General features: G+C 43.5%; 2 protein-coding genes across 6 annotated transcripts in view; both read left to right on the forward strand.

Annotated features, from left to right (window-relative positions):
* Nucleotides 1–428: 428 nt before the first annotated feature.
* mfsd1l (major facilitator superfamily domain containing 1-like) lies at nucleotides 429–6640 on the forward strand. 2 transcript variants are annotated; one of them, XM_029629479.2, is made up of 13 exons: nucleotides 429–654; nucleotides 1172–1272; nucleotides 1505–1614; nucleotides 1697–1752; nucleotides 1938–2081; nucleotides 2306–2464; nucleotides 2862–2977; nucleotides 3193–3293; nucleotides 3590–3701; nucleotides 4031–4168; nucleotides 4891–5030; nucleotides 5152–5263; nucleotides 5589–6640. In XM_029629479.2, the coding sequence occupies exons 1-13, from the start codon at nucleotides 633–635 to the stop codon at nucleotides 5721–5723; spliced, it is 1446 nt and encodes a 481-aa protein (XP_029485339.1). In that variant the 5' UTR covers nucleotides 429–632; the 3' UTR covers nucleotides 5724–6640. The 2 variants fall into 2 exon arrangements, with proteins under 2 accessions (XP_029485339.1, XP_029485341.1); XM_029629481.2 differs by having other exon boundaries at nucleotides 430–654; nucleotides 1248–1272.
* Nucleotides 6641–9339: 2699 nt separating this feature from the next.
* The window catches only part of si:ch73-103b11.2 (putative leucine-rich repeat-containing protein DDB_G0290503), a 105941-nt gene continuing 95964 nt past the window's right edge, over nucleotides 9340–19316 (forward strand). For all 4 annotated transcript variants that reach the window (XM_029629483.2, XM_029629482.2, XM_029629484.2 and 1 more), the window contains exons 1-2: nucleotides 9340–10356; nucleotides 18357–18434. In XM_029629483.2, the coding sequence (XP_029485343.2) occupies nucleotides 10237–10356; nucleotides 18357–18434 (198 nt within the window). In that variant the 5' untranslated portion in view covers nucleotides 9340–10236. The remainder of the gene's footprint in view (nucleotides 10357–18356; nucleotides 18435–19316) is intronic.

Raw genomic sequence — 19316 nt, forward strand, 5'->3', positions numbered from 1 at the left:
CACTCTGCGTTGAGTCATGCAAAGAACAGCCCTTGGTCGTGGTATATTAGCCATATATCACACCTCCGCGGGCCTTATTGTTTAAATACAACATTATAATAACACAAAACTATATAACCTCTTGATTGGGTATTATTGCTTAAATACAACATTAGAATAACACAATTATAAAAATAAAAAACTTGGGATCTTGGGCCTGTTTCTAGAGCTCCGACTTCCCGACCTGAAATTCATCGACGTCATGATTTTACCTCGCATTTTCCCGAGTTCCCAGTTGTTTTGAACGCGGCATAAGATACAATCCCTTTATTTGACAGGAGCTGGGGAACCAATCCAAACGAGGAACGGTGTCAGTAAGGAAGTGACGACGGCGCACGAGGGCAGTGGAAGTTCTTGCCATTACACCTCGAGCCCTTGCGCGCGTTCAGCGACTTGTAAAAGCATCCGTGTATTCGAAAAGTGTCTCATAATCTATCCACATACTTTAAAGTGTGCGCAATCTGCGTAGTTGCAACTTGGAATACGGCGATTTATTGAATAACCGTTCGGTTCTTCCGACCGACATAAACAGAAAACAAATGGGTATTTACGTTTAGGCTACTTTAGTTTTGTGGACCTCGTTTTAGCTTACTATGGCTCAGCCGGCAGAGAAAGGTATGGGGCCCAGGGTATTCTGTTAATTTTTTTCATGTGGATAAAGAGAGATCATTAAATTCAGAGATCCATTGCCAAGAAACCCCTCTTGAATTGTGCAAGATCACAAATTCTTCTCGTAATTGCTTAGTTGGCAAACTTGGCTCACTTCACAAACGTCTTCTGTTTATATGTATTATGGTTATTTATAACATTTAGTTAGTTATTGAATATTCATTATGTTGGTCAAATCTATAAAGTGCAGTGGTCGTGTTGTTGGTCCTGTATAGCTCACACTTTGTGCAAGCTCTTGTTTCCCAGCATTAACTCAAATGATTCAACAAATGAACTGCTCATCAAAACCCTCATTTAACTGACTGAAGTGTGTGTGATATAGTGCAGGGCTGAAACAAGAAGCCTGCCTACACATCCTGTAGGTTTCCAGGACCAGGGTTGCTGACGACCACTGGCATTTAGCAGCAACGTTTTGTGACATGGCTGTTCGTCACGTGTCATGCATCACACTGTCTTCTCACAGCATACTACCGCTTTCTGGTACTGTTCTTCAACTGTCTGCTCACGTTTGGCTCCTACTTCTGCTTCGACATCCCTAGTGTCCTCCAGGACCAGTTCCAAGGGGTGAGTCGCAGGAGTAGCCTATATAGGCCTTTGCACAATGATAGTAAAGTAGCCTCGTCACTCCCACTGAATGCACTCATTTCACCACAGAGCTTAACTAATAGTTCCACACATTGACCCTCATTAATGACACACTTTGTGATGGAATCGTGAATTACACCACGTCTTAACGCACCAGGCAGAATCGGGTTGATAACAAAACACTGTTCATTTCCCTCCCCCCGGCACACAGAATTTGACGTGTGCCAATACAACCGTGATCAATGGGACAGTGGACTGTGTGGAGGGACTGGGGATGACCCCTCAGGAGTATAATCTGCTCTATGCCATCTATGCCTGGACGTAAGTGTAAACAACCCCTATATATATTCATGAAATGATTAACTATAGGCCCGATGTCTCACTCTTTTCTCTCTGTCAACAGTAATGCAGTGGTGGTTATAATGGCTGGGTTCCTTATTGACAAACTAGGCAACCGATGTAAGTTGATATTTTCTACTCCACTGCACTAAACTGAGATTCAAAACTCTTTACATTTTTAATCATTGAACTCACATTGATTGATATGCTGGAACAACCCATGTTTCTATTCTCTGGTGTATGGCGCTGAATGTTCTGTTGGTTCTCCTAATGTTCTCTCTCTCTGTCTCTCTCTGTGTGTGTAGTTGGTGTGTTCCTCTTCTCCTTCCTGTGTGTGCTGGGGTCAGCCATCTTTGCTCTGGGTTCTCACTTCAAAGGAACAGCCTACCTGCTCCCTCTCATGCTCACCGGCCGTTTGCTGTTTGGCTCTGGCAATGGATCCCTCACCAGTAAGGCCACCTTATTATCTGATTCACACGATAGGCTGTCCTGGTTTCCGCATCCACCATAGTTTCTGGAACCGTGCTGGAAAGAATAATGTGAAAAGAAAATGCACGACCCAGGTCAAGCACAGTACAGAGTGAGGCAATATACTGCCACGGGCCGAGTTCCAATACTTTCAAAGTCATCCTTCCTGCATTTGAGAACTAAGCACCCTATCCCTCCCCCTTAGTTGTCCAGAACCGGATTACAGCGTTCTGGTTCCGGGGGAAGGAGCTGGCCCTGGCGTTTGGCCTGACCCTGGCCTTCTCCCGCCTGGGCTCCGTCCTCAACTTCTTCCTCACCCAGCGGTTCCAGGCCCAGTACGGCATGCAATGGACCCTATGGGGAGGTAGGACATACAACGGCTGCACTTTTTTTTACGGCACATAAAGGACCTGCTGTTTATGTCGAAGTGACATGGCAAAACAGTAGTGGCACAATAATAACCTATGAGACCATTCAATAACCTAAGGATCCATTCAAACAGGCAACGCAAGGCACTTTTTGGTATAAATTTTGGAAATTGTGTTGAAATGGGTGCAAGAGAGGACCCATTGATACCACAATTTCTTAGTAAATACTAGTGGAAACAATAGTACTACTGGAATACCAGGTAAATATACTGGTGGAAAAGTACAGTAAATGAAAAGTGCTCAAATATAACTGTATAATAAAGCAGTAAAGCCAGAAGAGGCTGTGATCAATCCTGCATTGTTCACGTCTAAGGTGTGTGTGTGTGTGTGCAGGTGCCTTCCTGTGTGTGCTGGGCTTCATGTCTGCCATCACGGTCAGTGCCCTGGACAAGGTGGGCATGAAGCAGCTGGGACTGGATGGGGCCATTCAGGAAGAGTCACGCAAAGTGGTGAGTTGAATGGGCTTGGGTGGTATTCACAAGACGCCAAACGGGAAGAAACCCGACTGAAACAGGGAGGGACTACCTGAACTTGTCCAATAAGAAATGCTAAAGATATCCTTCGGGGTTGCAAAACATTTAAAAGCATTTTCCATTGTAATACAATCCTGTTGACTTGCCTTTGTACCTATTGACAGGATAGATATGTCTATGTGTCTGTGTAGAGGTTTCAGGACGTGAAGCTGCTCTCTCTCAGATACTGGTTGTTGGTTCTCACCATCATGTTCTTCTACAACGGCATCTTTCCCTTCATAGCTGACGCCAGGTATTGATTTACATATGCACGCACAGTCGCACACACACACAGCCTACATTTTCACACTTTACCCTCGGAGACTAAGGTTGCAAAATTCCAGTAACTTTCCTAAAATTCCCCGGTTTTTCCAGAAATCCTGGTTGGACGATTCTGGATCTTCTTTCTTCCTGACTCCAGGAATCTTTCAACCGGGGATATCTGGACAACCTGAGATTTTTGGGGAAAGTTAGCAGCATTTTGCAACCCTATAACTAGCACAGTTGAATATTTAAACAGTATGTGAGTCCTCTTGTCTCCCTTTCCAGTAAGTTCATACAAGACAAGTACAGCGACTACAGCCAGAAAGAGGCAGCCTACATCGCTGGTGCTGTATATGACAGCTCCCTTATCCTCTCTGCCACTGTTGGAATTCTCATCGTAAGCCACCGTTACTGTACCTTATGCTGCGTACAACAGCTGTGTTATGGCAACCTTACCTGAACCAGTGAGAACCTCATTCATAAATCCTGCTTTCTGGTATCTGAGGTAGTCACAACAACCGTCAAATTCTAAACTGTGACAAAGTGCTTTTCAGTAATTGGCTTAGACCCCAAACAGAGAGCAGAAGTTAGAAGCAGCACAGTGGCCAGGAAAAACAGGCCTTTGACCACCAGATCTGATGTACTGTATATATCTGACTCTCTCTCATTGGTGTGCCTGTGTCTCTGTTGTTGCAATTGTTGACACTTGTGTGTTTTGTGTTGCAGGACAACGTGGGTTTGCGTGGGGTCTTTGCCGTGTCCTGTGCTGTCCTCACGCTGCCTGTCTTTGGCCTCCTGGCCTTCACTTTCGTCCCCCCTCTGGTATCCACCATCTGGCTGGGGGTCACCTACTCCTTCGCTGCTGTGAGTAGCCCTATCAAAGAGTTACATTGAATATTGTATTGTACTGTGCGGCGTGGCTGTTGGTTGAGGATAGCGCTTGCGACAGCAGGATTGTGAGTTTGATTCCCACAGGGGGACCGGCATGAAAATGTTTAAACTCACTACTGTAAGTCTCTCTGGATAAGAGTGTCTGCTAAATGACTAAGATGTAAATGTATACATTGTGTGAGCCCTATACTTTGACTATACTAAGCCTGCTCTCAAGTAGCTCTGTAATCCATTGCACATTCCACCTATTTTTGTACACTTCGGCTAGTATCCTTCTGATTTAGGATAAACACCCTGGGAAGATCTCAGTTGCATACTCCTCGCGTCCTCTCTCCTCGTCTCCGTCTCAAAACCCATTGGAGGAGAAGGTCAGAGGGGAGGGACCTCTGGCTTTCTCATTCAATGGGATTTGGGAAGGGGACGAGGAGAGGGGGCGGGAGGAGTATGCAATTGATCTTCCCCCTGTTGTGTTTGGTAGTGTATAAAACTGCTCTTTCGGGTGCACATTTGCTGTTAAGTTGCATATTGTATCCGGGTTGGAGAGGAGTCACATACAGTAGGTGACTCAATTGGTCTATCGGCAGTCGGAAAGGGATGGTCTTGTACTTCACTGTGCATTTTCATTGAAGCACACTACAAATACACTTGCAATGACACACGTGCTCTTTCTTAGATGTATTCGTGTTGTTTTTCAGGCAAGCATGTGGCCCTCTATTCCCCTGGTGGTCCCTCAGGCAACTCTGGGGACAGCTATGGGCCTTGCCACCTCAGTACAGATGGTAGGAATTGGCATATCCAACCTCGTCGTCGGCCAGATCTTGGGAACCAAGTCAAGGTAGAGCTCACTGCAGCACAATGATGATGTGGTGTTAACAAATTGACGTATTATTTTTTTCTCTCGGCGTAGTGTTATGGCATGTCTGTATGTAAACTGTGCGCGTCTCCTGTGCGGGTAGTGACTCTAAGATCCCACTGTGGCGCTGGCAGCAGATGATGATCTTCATGTTGGCCAACACCGTCGCCTGCATCGTCACCTCTGTGGTGCTCAACATCGTGGACCACCGCCAGGTCAGACCAGGCTCACTTTCTTTCTGTCTCCCTCCTCCATTTCCTGTTTCACTGCCACGACACGTGTCCGCTCTATAATGAAACTCGCCCGTCTAAAATAATGTGTTCCGATTGTCCGAAGTAATTCTAGCACTTGAAATCAGCCCATTGAGCTGAAATGGTTTGCTTTCATGTCAAATGGCTTGTTTTATTAGATGCCTAGAGCAACATGTTTGTGTGTCTGTGTCACCTCCTGAGGAGATCCTTTAGTCAATGTAATAATGAAGTTGTATCATTTTCTACATTTGTTACATCAGTAAATCTTCTATTGTCTTGTATCCTCAAGGGTGGGATTCTGAATAAGACGACCAAGAGATCTGGCTCCCCGCCCCCCAGCGGACCTGCAGACAGAGAACCTCTCGTGGAGGGAGAGGGGCAGAATGACGAAGGGGCTGTTCGCTCTCCCTCCAACAGTTCCTAATCACCTCACTCTTCTCTTAGAAGAGTCTGCCTCAGATAGTTGAACTGAAATTTGTACATAATCGGATTGAATTGTTTTCTTTCTCAATCTATAGCTCTTGAGCCTTTTGGGGGAGGGGGGGTTTGTACAGGATTTGTCAAGGGAAAACACTTCAGGACTCTGCCTATAATCTGAAAATGGAGGTGGTCGGATCCCCCCTCCCCTCATGGTTCACTAATCTTGTAGATTATACTACACTTATCAGACAGACACTAAATATTGCCTTTTTTAATCATGGTTTGTGTCAATGGAGCCTTTGCCCAAGTACAAGGCTCATGTTATTGAGTGCTACGGCAACAAACGGTGAACAGTATTGAAGTCGGCAAAATCACGTCTTCACACTAAAACAATCGGAAGCTAACTAATGCATGTTTTTGGTTTTGGTCCTTATTTCAGTGATCCAAAAGTTCTCCTTCTTTTATAAGGTTAAACATGTAGGTTGGTTACTAATTGAACCACTATTAATAAGGAGTCAACAGTAACCTGTTGCGTAACTGTTTTATATCATTCTTTCAGTGATATTTCTGCACACGTTTCTGTGACGCCAATAATGACATCTTTAATTTCAGAAAGCAACAACAATCGCTTCGGATTACATGAGCTCTCTTTTAAATGTATTTGTATTTTTACATGTGGTTGTGACGTTTGGTGTTAGCAGTGGTCCAAAATGCTCAAGTTGATGTAACATGCAGCAATTTGTTCTGGGAATTACTGCCTTTCCAATCAAACACACTATTGCTTTTACTACAGGTTTCAGTCAATAGTGACTATGCATGCAGCGGTTCAAGGTCCGCCAGTGTGAACCTTCTATAAGGGAATGGGACCGATTTGCTTTATACTGACAAGCTAGCACAAATAAAAAGGTGTTGCTACAGTAACGACTGGTGTTGTTGTCATAGCTGTATTTTCACCCATTTCAAGGGCTTTTTGTACAACTGGCTGACGAAAAGAAACAATCAACTGTTGCATGGTGGTTTCCCTCATTTACTGTACACCAAATTAGCACATCCCGCATAATGATTAGTGGAAGAACAATAAAACCATTCTAGTAGGCCTTCAGCAGATTAAACGGGGGGTTATATGATGTCATTAAAGATGTTGACTCCGGGCATATTTAAATCATATACGCGACCGTTCAAAAGTTTGGGGTCACTTAAATGTCCTTGTTTTTGAAAGAAAATCGTTTTTTTTTGTCCATTTTAAAATAACATCAAATTGATCAGAATTACAGTGTAGACATTGTTAATGTTGTAAATGACTATCGTAGCTGGAAACTGCAGATTTTTATGGAATGTCTACATAGGTGTACAGAGGCCTATTATCAGCAACCAACACTCCTGTGTTCCAATGGCACATTGTGTTAGCTAATCCAAGTTTATCATTAAGAGGCTAATTGATCATTAGAAAACCCTTTTGCAATTAAAGTTAGCACAGCTGAAAACTGTTGTCCTGATTAAAGAAGCAATAAAACTGGGCTTCTTTAGACTAGTTGAGTATCTGGAGCATCAGCATTTGTGGACTTGATTACAGGCTCAAAATGGCAAACAAAGACTTTCTTCTGAAACTCGTCAGTCTATTCTTGTTCTGAGACATGAAGGCTATGCCATGTGAGAAAATGACAAACTGAATATGGTTGCTGATAATGGGCCTCTGTATGCCTATGTAGATATTCCATTCAAAATCAGCCATTTCCAGCTATAAGTCATTAACAACATTAACAATGTCTACACTGTATTTCTGATCAATTTGATGTTATTTTAATGGACAAAATTATTTTCTTTTCTTTAAAAAAACAAGTACATTTCTAAGTGATCCCAAACTTTTGAACGGTAGTGTACATTTAAAATGAATTAAGAAAATAAATGATAAATTTACGGTGTACAGTAGTTATTCTCTGTATAGCCTACCATGCTTGAGCAGTCTCAGCCATTGGCCAGGGAGCCAGAGAAAAATCCCTGGGCGGACCTCTACTCTGTGGGACTGGCTGAAGACCACAGCGCCCTCTGTTGGCAGATAACAGATGCTGCACCTGCAGACACAGCGATGTCCTGCAGCAGCGAGATTCAGACACCAGTGTGTATTATTGTTAATTATGTCATTTAACCTAGATCTATACTGGTTTGTCTCATTGAAATAAACATCTATTTTATGACAGGGATCTTATGTTTGGCTGGGAATGGTTCTCTATGTTGTGTGAACACAAACTCAATGGTTCACTGTCACTATCAGGTTAGAGTCACAGTTGTTCTGTGGAGTTTAAAGTGCGTTTATATTATAGATCCAGGCAGACGAGTTCCTCATGACGCTGTCATTAACCATCATAACTGTCATCGACCATCAGCAGAAGAAGCTGGATGGAGCGCTTGCTGAAGATCTCGTTGAAGGTCTCTCCACCAACCAGGGATGCTCAGAAGTCACACAGCAGTCAAAAGGAGGTCAGGTGCAAAGATAGTTGACAGACAAATTACATTTGACCAATCACAATCAATGATTTCATGTTCCATGACCAATAACTTGACACTATTGTATTTTCTCAATTGTTATTTTGTAGTTGGGTAATTTTAGCGACCCGATAGACTGTACTGACCAAACACGTGGAGGCGCTGTCTGGGAAAGTGGAGCGTCTCCGCAAAGCCAAACAGGGAGAACCTCAAAATGGGGTAGTTTTTTAAATTTTAAACTAGGCAGGTCAGTTAAGAGCAAATTCTTATTTACAATGACGACCTATCAAGGAACAGTGGGTTTACTGCCTTGTTCAGGGGCAGAATTATCGATTTTTACCTTGTCAGCTTGGGGATTCTATCCAGCAACCTTTCGGTTACTGGCTCAACACGCTCTAACCACTAGCCTACCTTCCTTCAGTGCTGGTAAAGTCACTCAACATGTTTTTCTAAACTATTGTCACTTGAAAATCTAACCATGTTAAAGAGAACTTGTTTAAGCAGGTGTAGGCAGGAGGTCTCAGGTATACAGTGATTTCCAGAGGTCATACCTAGAGCTGTCAACGATGAAAATGTAGTCAAACAATGCACTATATATTTCTCAATAAAGATGAATTCCATATAATTAGGAATTAGAATACAATTACATCCTATATGATGAATAATACTATGTATTCTCAAGCTCCTTTTGATTGTGATACACTTTCATTTAACTATTTTAATACCACAGGAGGGCGTTACATAGCTACATATGATTGCACATGCCAGGTAAATTCAGTCTTAATTGATTCAAAGTGGAATACAGAGCCTGCTTTCATTTAATTCCCAAATCAGAAAATGTAATGTGTAATATCCAATTGACAATTCCCTGCTACAGAACACTGTTAAAAACACTTACAATAATACAAACATGGAATACTCCAACTGAAGCCAAAGACCTTGAGAGCCCACCTAACTTGATCCGTGTTGTTCCATAAAATTGGCAAGTGTTTCTAATATTTTCTATTGGACACACATCAATTGAAGTCTTAGTAGTGGGCGTGTTTCTTTTTCTCATTGGTACGTTTTGCTGACAGTCAACAGCTCATTCGTTTTCAGCACCTCCTCTTCTCTCCGCTGACTGGCTCCCCGTGACTTTGCTAGAGAGTGCGTTTACAGTTTTCAGCGCAAGCTACGTTCCTATGTTGCTACCACGACCACAGACCAAAATGCGTTGGACATGGCTACAAACTACAATTCCTGACGAAAGTTGGATCATTTTGATAATGGAGAATCAATTTGAGGGGAACAACAAGCGTTAGTCACCTGGATATAGCTGCAATGCATTCCGTTGGCTACTTATTTGAGAGATAGGGGAAAACTGCAACTCCTGTTGTGGTGTTCATGGAGGCTCACAGGACCATTTCAGTGAGCGAGAGGACCGGTGAAATGTCACCTGTGTAGTGTTGTTGTACACCTTGTAGTAAAGTATTTACAAAGACGAGAGTGCGGAGTACAAAAGCCTGGATCCCCATATTCTGCGTCAATTTATAAATTGGCCTGTTCAAATGTGAGCAAAAAAAGTTATCACGACAGCAGCTGCGCTGTGGGAGGTACCTCGCGAGCAACAAGATGATAAGATCATTGATATGACCTACTCCTTTATCCCGTTTAGTAAGCATTAGTCGATTATAATGAGCTTGTAGGTATCAAAGTAAAAGGTGGACGTCGCTGTGGTTTCAAAGCACCTTCAATTATGTGCCGGACTAGCTTCTTGATCTATCTAGGCTACTAAGACATTCAGACAGTTTTTCCATTAAGTAGTTTTCAGAATTTTGAATGAACTCTCATATCGTGTTGTGGAATTTGGAATGACTTTATGTCATTGCCGCACACACCTTGGACCAGCGTCTAGAGCTCCAACGCTATTGACTGCAACCCACCCGGGATAGTAGGCTACACAGGAAGAATTGCGCAGTTTTCAGGTTTTTGTTTGTGTAGTCTTTTTACGGGTTCAATTGGCACCCATTTAAGCTCAGCTGGGTATTTCAACCATGTCCTCGAAAGACAATCCATGTCGGAAATTCCAAGCCAACATTTTCAACAAAAGTAAATGCCAGAATTGCTTTAAACCAAGAGAATCTCATTTATTGAGCGACGAAGATTTAAATCAGGTAAGCAAGTGTTGCCATATGTTTCACAGTCATGGGGTCATGCTCATTGGCGTAGCGCAGCTCCCGCTAGGCGTGGGGGGCCACAAGCTTTGGGGGTACACACGGAGGTCGGGCCCCAGCCCCCCAGATAGCATATGAACACGTCATAAGCCATGAACAAACAATTTAGACAGACAGGAAATTGGCTTTAAAGCTGCAACATTTTCTCTCTCATGGCAAAATCTGTAGAATCACAGGAAGTTGGCTCAGGGATTCTTTAAAGTCGGGACGATCCTTGTCCAGCAGGAAAACTATTTTAATACTAGCAACAAAATAGTTTTATTCAGCCTTAAATTTACCTTTAGTATAATTTTATAAGGGAATATATTTGACTTAGGAATTTTGAAAGTACTTGAAATATTATTGAATATTACAGCCTGGTCTCAGACTAGACTAACCACAGTAAATGTAAATCCGGGACACATTTGTATGATATGTTACATTTGGTATGGTTACTTAAGGAATAAACAAAAGTAGGGTTGCGAGTTCGAACCTCATCACTGACAACATTTTAGCAACTTTAACTACTCAACTTTTTTGTTACTTTGCAAATACTTAGCATGTTAGGTTAAAGGGTTGAGGTTATGGTTAGCTAACTCCTAAACCTAACCCTATCCCCTAAACTCTAGCCTAGTTAATGTTCACTACCTAGCTTGAATTCGTAACATACGGTTGTCTTCGGAAAGAATTGACTGCTTGACCTTTTCCACATTGTTACATCCTTATTCTAAAATTGATTGAAATTGTTTCCCCCCTCAATCTAAACACAATACCCCATAATGATGAGGTTTAGAAAGTTTTGCAAATGTAATAAACTGAAATCACATTTACATAAGTATTCAGACCTATTACTCAGTACTTTGTTGAAGCACCTTTGGCAGCGATTACAGCCTCGAGTCTTCTTTGGTATGACGCTATAAGCTTGGCGCACCTGTTTTTAGGGAGTTTCTCACATTCTTCTCAAGCTCTGTCAGGTTGCATGGGGAGCGTTGCTGCACAGATATTTTCAGGTCTCCAGAGATGTTTGATTGGGTTCAAGTCCGGGCTCTGGCTGGGCCACATTCAGAAACTTGTCCTGAAGCCACTCCTGCGTTGTCTTGGCTGTGTTCTTAGGGTTGTTGTCCTGTTGGAAGGTGAACACATGCCCCAGTCTGAGGGCCTGAGCGCTCTGGGGCAGGTTTTCATCAAGGATATCTCTGTACTTTGCTCCATTCATCTTTGCCTCGATCCAGACTAATCTCACAGTCCCTCCCTGCCACTGAAAAACATCCCCACAGCATGTTGCTGCCACCATGCTTCACCGTTGAGATGGTGCCAGTTTTCCTCCATGTGACGCTTGGCATTCGGGCCAAAGAGTTACATTTTGGTTTCATCAGACCAGAGAATCTTGTTTCTCATGGTATGAGAATCTTTAGGTGCCTTTTGGCAACTCCAAGCAGGCTGTCATGTGCCTTTAACTGAGGAATGGCTTCCAACTGGCCACTACTATAAAGGCCTGATTGGTGGAGTGCTGCAGATATGGTGGTCCTTCTGGAATGTTCTCCCATCTGTACAGTGGAATTCTAGAGCTCTGTCAGAGTGACCATCAGGTTCTTGGTCACCTCCCTGACCAAGGCCCTTCTCCGATTGCTCAGTTTGGCTGGGCGGCCAACTCTAGGAAGAGTCTTGGTGCTTTCAAACATCTTCCATTTCAAAATGATGGAGGCCGCTGTGTTCTTGTGGACCTTCAATGCTGCAGAATTTTTTTGGGTACCCATCCACAGATCTGTGCCTCACCTCAATCCTATCTCGAAGAGTTCTATGGACAATTCCTTCGACCTCATTGCTTGGTTTTTGCTCTGACATGTACTGTGGGACCCTATATATTGACAGGTGTGTGCCTTTCCAAATCATGTCCAATTAATTGAATTTACCTCAGGTGGACTCCAATCAAGTTGTAGAAAAATCTCAAGGATGATCAATGGAAACCAGATGCACCTGAGCTCAATTTCGAGCCTCAGACCAAAGGGTCTGAATACTTACGTAAATAAGGTGTTCATGATTTTGATTGGCAATTGGAAATTTCAGCAAAGTTCCAGTTTCCCAATACAGAAAGTGTACATTGTGCAGTAGAGTTTCCTGTGAGTTCGCCATCTGTCAAATAGGCATAGTACAAAGGTTTAGTTTAATTGGATGTAATTAGTTGTTAGCCCCAGGGTATAGGCTATCATCCTTAAACTAATCTGTGCACGAATTAACTCCCTGACATGAAAGAGCATAATGCATGAAATGGCACTGACAGTTTTAAAAGAAGTCAACGAGGAGATGCATGCAGGATACATTTTGTTAGGCTTGTCAAACACATCGTGGTTGAATGAAAAGCGTTTTGAATCAAATCAAATGCATTTATAATGCCCACAAAGTGCTATACAGAAACCCAGCCTAAAACCCCAAACAGCAAGCAATGCAGATGTTGAAACCCCAACTTAGTACTTTTCCTATGGTGAGAATAGAATCATTGCTTACCTTGCACATTTTACATTGTTGCCATCACCTTGACATAAGAGAGCTGGCTAAGAATGGCCTTGGTATAGAATTAAGTTGTTATATTGGTGAGAAGTGCCTGCTCTTTAACAGGGGAGACACCCAAAAAGCCATGTCATTTTGATCAGAAGACTACAGGAATAGCTACGCAGTGACAGTGCTGATTTTCTCAACGCTGTACACCATTGGTTCTAGACATATGAGAGGTTGTTAGGTCAAATCTAGATATTAGCCTTACAGCGTGTACAGCCATGGCATTTGGAAAGCTCTTAGAAGCAGGTGGTCCTGACTCAACACTGAAACACGTCATATTATGACTAAATATGTGATTGACTCACACACGTTGCATCCACGGACACACACACACACACACACACACACACACACACACACTCATTCACTCTGTCTGGGTCTGCTTGACTTTAGGAGTAGTTTGTCTCTTGACTGGACATACATCTTCAACTGTACACAGCGCCACATCTATTCCATGACATTGACACTAGAGACTGACACCTTTAGCTAGACACAACATTACATCTATTCCATGATATTCACAACCGACTGTCGTCCTTGCACAGATGAAAATAGCTCTGTGGCAGACTTACCTAGTGGAATTCCTGACCCAAAAGGCTATCAAAAGACCTCATTGTGCTACTAACTTGCAAACTCTAGTCTCGTTAGCCAGGCGTCTCATTATCATCAACACCAAAGGCCCAGCACACATTACATACGAGAGTTTTTCTTCGTGAATCTCAGAGAGCTTTGGTCATTCCTTTAGTATTTGACCCCCCTCCCACTCATCCCATCTAGCCCACATTCTCTCAGTGCGGTATTACATAGTCATTATGATGGGGGGTTGTGTGATGAACGCACCACACAAATGACTGCGTTTAACCATTGAATGGTAAAAGCTGACCTAAATCCGTCTTGCTCGTCCCTTCTCAGGGGAATTCAGCATAGGCCCCCTGTCTGGTCATGTGAAGAGAGATTGCTCTTTTTCTCTCTCTAAAGCGCTGCTCTCTTTTTCTCTTGTTTTTTTTTTACCTCTTCTCATTTTCTAGGGGCAGGGGGGTAACATTCTGTAACATTTCTACATTGTCTTTTTCCATCTGTAATATAGTCAGATATCGGCTTAATCGGAATGAACAGCCATTATCCCAGAAATGCCACAATGGATTCCCTGCTCAGCCCTAAGATGGTGACTTATCAATATTTTAAGCATATAGACCACACACTTAAGTGGCTATCTGAACTCAGATGTTGTTAGTGTAAAGAGACTCATAAGTTCCTTTTTGTATGCTTGACCTGTACTATACAGGTAACTGCCAAAATAATGGAAACACTTGAGTAAGTGAGGGATGCGAAGTATATTGAAAGCTGGCACTTCCACACCAATGACTGTGTATATAAATGGACCAAGCCATTGATCACGTGACACCATTCATTCATTTATTTTAACCACTTTTTTGTGACATCCAATTGGTAGTTACAGTCTTGTCCCATCGCTGCAACTCCTGTATGGACTCGGGAGAGGCGAAGGTCGAGAGCCATGCGTCCTCCGGAACACAACCCTGCCACGTTGCACTGCTTCTTGACACACTATTATTTGTACCCCTTTTTTGTGATAATGTAGAAAGTACGGGTGACCATTTGATTATTTGTTCAGCTGTCTTTTATAGTTTGGGGGTAGAAGCTGTTAAGGAGCCATTTGGACCTAGACTTGGCGCTCCGGTTGCACCTGCTGTGCGGTAGCAGAGAGAACAGTCTGTGACTTGAGTGACTGGAGTCTTTGGCAATTTTTTGGGCCTTCCTCTGACACTGCCTAGCATAAAGGTCCTGGATAGCAGGAAACTTGGCCTCCGTGATGTTTTAGCGCCTTACGGTCGGATGCCGAGAAGTTGCCATACCAGGCGGTGATGCAACCGTTCAGGATGCTCTCGATATGCAAGCTGTAAAACATTTTGAGGATCTGGGGACCAATGCCAAAACTTTTCAGTCTCCTGAGGGGGAAAAGGTGTTTTGCCCTCTTCACGACTGTCTTTGTGTGCTTGGACCATGATAGTTTGTTGGTGATGTGGACACCAAGGAACTTAACTCTCAAACTGCACCACTACAGCCACGTCGATGTTAATGGGGGCCTGTTTGGCCCTCCTTTTCCTGTATTCCACGATCATCTCCTTTGTCTTGTTCACATTGAGGGAGAGGTTGTTGTCCTGGCACCACACTGCCAGGTCTCTGACCTCCTCCCTATAGGTTGTCTTGTCAATGATCAGGCCTACCACTGCTGTGTCGTCAGCAAACTTAATGATGGTGTTGGAGTCGTGCTTGGCCACGCAGTCGTGGGTGAACAGGGAGTACAGAAGGGGACTGAGGACGCACCTCTGAAGAGCCCCGGTGAAGAGGATCAGCGTGGCGGTTGTAGTTGCCTGGGGGGGGGGCAACAGGAAGTGCAGGATCCAGTTGCAGAGGGAGGTGTTTAGTTTAGCTGTTCTGGCTCATGGCGGTCCAACCCCATGTTAAGAGAGTTTATGTTGCTGTTTCCTTTAAGTTGGCAGTGACCTGTAGCTATCACTGTTTTGGCATTATCTTGCCTTTCATCGTGCCAAGCAGAGAAACATCCAACATTGTAATCAAAGATAAAGGAGCTTTACATTGGATTAGAAATAACATTTAGCGGGGGGGAACTTTTGACCTTGATCAGAGTATATTAAAGTGGGACATTTAGCTCTCTCATTGTCACACTCAACATTGTCCCCTTTTTATACTTTCCCATAGCGACATGATGGATTTATGGAGTTATAACTGAGCACTTTCCATAAGCCAATTTGATTGTTTAGGTTTAATGGGAGTAGGTAAGCATAAATCCTTTTTAAACATGCTCAACAAAACTCCAGCAATGGCTATATACACAGCGAGACCAATCCAATCCCTTCAGATCAAGTTGGAGCTCAACAGGCTTTAGTAGTGTTGTTGCGTACATAGCCAAAATCTGATTTCACTAGGCTAACTGCTGCCTGTGTACGAGTTAACTGCATTTAAAAAAATTAACGCAGTGAATGAGAGTCCTGAGTCTTTTTGTGTTTTTTTTTGTGTTGAAGAGAACAGATTTTTGTCTCAATGCTTCTCCCTTCCTTTTCTGCTTCGCTCCTCACTTTCTTGCCCGCCCACTTAGGGGGATCACAGGGAAAATCACGTGTTAGAGGCTATTTCCCCCTTTAAAAAAAGAAGAAAAAAGGCAGTACTGGTGCTCTGGAATGCAGCCAGTTAGTGTGTGCAGCCTGAACACCGCTCACACAGCTGGTCCAAACAGCCAGCCAAAGCGTGCAATTTGTACACAATCTATTGAAACAGACAGCCGGTGTGTCGTCAGATTATTCTGGGACATACTTGAGTAATCATCCAGGGCTCGTAATCATGGCCGAATACCAACCAGGCCCCTGACCTCCAGGGGGCCCACATTTGATTTTGTTAGTCATTCTCACTTGTATCATATTATGATGGCACAGGTCATTACAAAATGTGTAGAATTTTTGTAAAAAAATTTAAAATATTTTTTTTACAAAGGTGAGGGAGTGCCAAGATGGAGGTGCTTCAAAACCCCCTGTCAGTCATTTAGTGTGTGTGTGATAGATATAGATATCATATATATCTCATTGGCTGTGATGGTCATGGAATTTTGGATGATGGTTATTGGTCAGCCAAGTGATTCCGGTCACCATAATAACCTTTCGAATAGCAAAAAAAAAACTTTTCATTTTTTTAGATACACATTTTCTTCCCTCCTCTGCTCCTTACTGCATGTGCTGCTGCAGGGAATGGGTGTGTTGGCTAAGCAACCGAAGACTCTCATTTGCTACGTCTTGCTTGTTTCAGCAAGGAGCAGCAGTTTCGTGACATAGAGTCCATGTTGCAGCAGAAACGGACTCAACCGCACGAATGCCCGGCCGTCCCGTCTTCAGTCAGCTGTTTTGTTCCACAAAAAAATTAATTTATTTATTTTACGGTTATTGTTTTATGGTGGTGTTCATCCACAACCATCGGTTATACAGTAATTACGCCAGCCCTAATGTGTTGTGTGTATGTATATACACAAAAGTATGTAGACACCCCTTCAAACTAGTGTGTTCGGCTAGTTTAGCCACATGCGTTGCTGACAGGCGTATAAAATCGAGCATCTGGCCATGTAATCTCCATAGACAAACATTGTCAGTAGAATGGCCTTACTTGAAGAGCTCAGTGACTTTCAACGTGGCACCGTCATGGGATGCCACCTTTCCAACAAGTCAGTTTTTAAAAATGTCTGCTCTGCCAGAGCTGCCCCGGTCAACTGTAAGTGGTGTTATTGTGAAGTGAAAATATCTAGGAGCAAACATGGCTCAGCCGCGAAGTGGTAACGGGACCGCTGAGTGCTGAAGCGCGTAGCACTTAAAAATAGTCTGCCCTCGGGTTGCGGCACTCCCCACCGAGTTCCAAACTGCCTCTGGTAGCAACGTCAGCACAAGAACTGTTCATCGGGAGCTTCATGAAATGGGCTTCCATGGCCGAGCATTGAATGGAGTGGTGTAAAGCTCGCCGCCTTTGGACTCTGGAGCAGTGGAAACGCGTTCTCTGGAGTGATGAATCACGCTTCACCGTCTGGCAGTCCGATGAACAAATCTGGGTTTAACGGATGCCAGGGGAACACTACCTGCCCCAATAGTGCCAACTGTAAAGTTTGGTGGATGAGGAATAATGGTCTGTTGCTGTTTTTCATGGTTCATGCTAGGCCCCTTAGTTCCAGTGAATGGAAAAACACTACAGCATACAATGACATTCTAGATAATTCTGTGCTTCCAATTTTTTGGCAACTGTTTGGGGAAGCCCCTTTCCTATTTCAGCATAACAATGACCCTGTGCACAAAGCGAGGTCCATACAGAAATGTTTTGTTGATCAGTGTGGGAGATCTTGACTGGCCTGCACAGAGCCCTGACCTCAACCCAAGCGAACACTTTTGGGAGGATTTGGAACGCTGACTATGAGCAAGGCCTAAAGGACCAACATCAGTGCCCGACCTCACTAATGCTCTTGCGGCTGAATGGGAAGCAAATCCCCGCAGCAATGTTCCAACATCTAGTGGAAAGCCTTCGCAGAAGAGTGGAGCCTGTAATGGCAGCAAAGAGGGCACCAACTCCATATTAATGCCTATGATTTTGGAATGAGATGTTTGACGATCAGGTGTCCACATACTCTTGGTCATGTAGTGTACATTGGTAATAAACGGCTATAACGCAAGGCTATTTCAATGTTATGTGGTCTGACATTACTCTTACTGGAGGTTACGCAAGAGTCCCTAGATAAGAGCATCTGCTTGGTGAGTCTTATTAAATCATTATTTCGCCAATTTAATTATTTTGTTAACACTTTCTTTAATCCATACATTTTTTTTCTTCCCCATTAGGCAAAACCTATATATGGAGGATGGTTGCTCCTGGCTCCAGAAGGAACCAATTTTGGCAATCCCTTGCACAGATCTCGGGTAAGTTAGTTAACCTCTGGTTGGTTTTGACAAATATATTCTTACCCAGTTGTAAACTTGTTGTCAAGTGCATTCAATTGAGATGTCAAAATGTATTGTAGAAGTCCTTCTAGATTCACTCATTTGGTACGGTTATGCAGAAGAAGAAAGGGGACACTTTATCAAAGCACAGGCCTACAGCAATTGATTTTTATGTCACCTCTAAAGTTCTGAGTTCACAGCAAGCTATTCTTGCGACGTCGGTCTCTGTAGTCTTGTCTCTGTTCTGCCACAAACAAACAGAAATGAATAAAACTGGAGTTGCGGTTTGCAGAAAGTTAACAATTGTTAGCTTAGCAGATGGAAAAGTAACTGCAATAGTCTTGAATCAGGATGTTTTGACTCGCCTGCGAGTCTTGTATGAGCTTGATCAAGTTACCTCTTTAAGGCTGCGCTCGACTGAGGTTTGGAGCCAGAGTGTGACCGTTTAGTCACAATTTGCAACCCTTTTGACTTGGCTGTGCGAGTAAGAACACAGTGAGTGGGCGGCTCCCTGTGGGTGGCATGGTGCGCCTTCTAAAAAAAGGGGCTAATGAGCATAATATTGACTCCATCTCTCTGCTGCCGGTGCCCTGGGGTAGTTTGTAACACTTACTTTCCGTGTTCGCTCCGATATGATGTTGGAGCGTCCTAAAAGAGGAAGATTGAGGGGGAGTGGGAAAAGTCCCGGTTCTCACAGCCCCTGATGGCTTCCATATGGAGGGGGAGCATCTCTGGAGCCATCGGCCTCAGCCCTGTCAACAGTTCCCACCTCGTGATATCATTCACAGGCACTTTTTTTTCTTTTCTTCAGGAGTGTAAACAAACACACATGCTGAATTGGGGGTTGAAATGGTTGGCCCA

The sequence above is a fragment of the Oncorhynchus nerka genome, linkage group LG23 (assembly GCF_034236695.1).
Source record: "Oncorhynchus nerka isolate Pitt River linkage group LG23, Oner_Uvic_2.0, whole genome shotgun sequence".
NCBI lineage: Eukaryota > Metazoa > Chordata > Actinopteri > Salmoniformes > Salmonidae > Oncorhynchus > Oncorhynchus nerka.

Coding starts and splice junctions, on each gene's coding strand:
- mfsd1l (XM_029629479.2), top strand. CDS start 633: ATGGCTCAGCCGGCAGAGAAAG. Junction 1,753..1,937: donor TGACAAACTAGGCAACCGAT/GTAAGTTGATAT, acceptor CTGTGTGTGTAG/TTGGTGTGTTCCTCTTCTCC. Junction 3,294..3,589: donor CCCTTCATAGCTGACGCCAG/GTATTGATTTAC, acceptor CTCCCTTTCCAG/TAAGTTCATACAAGACAAGT.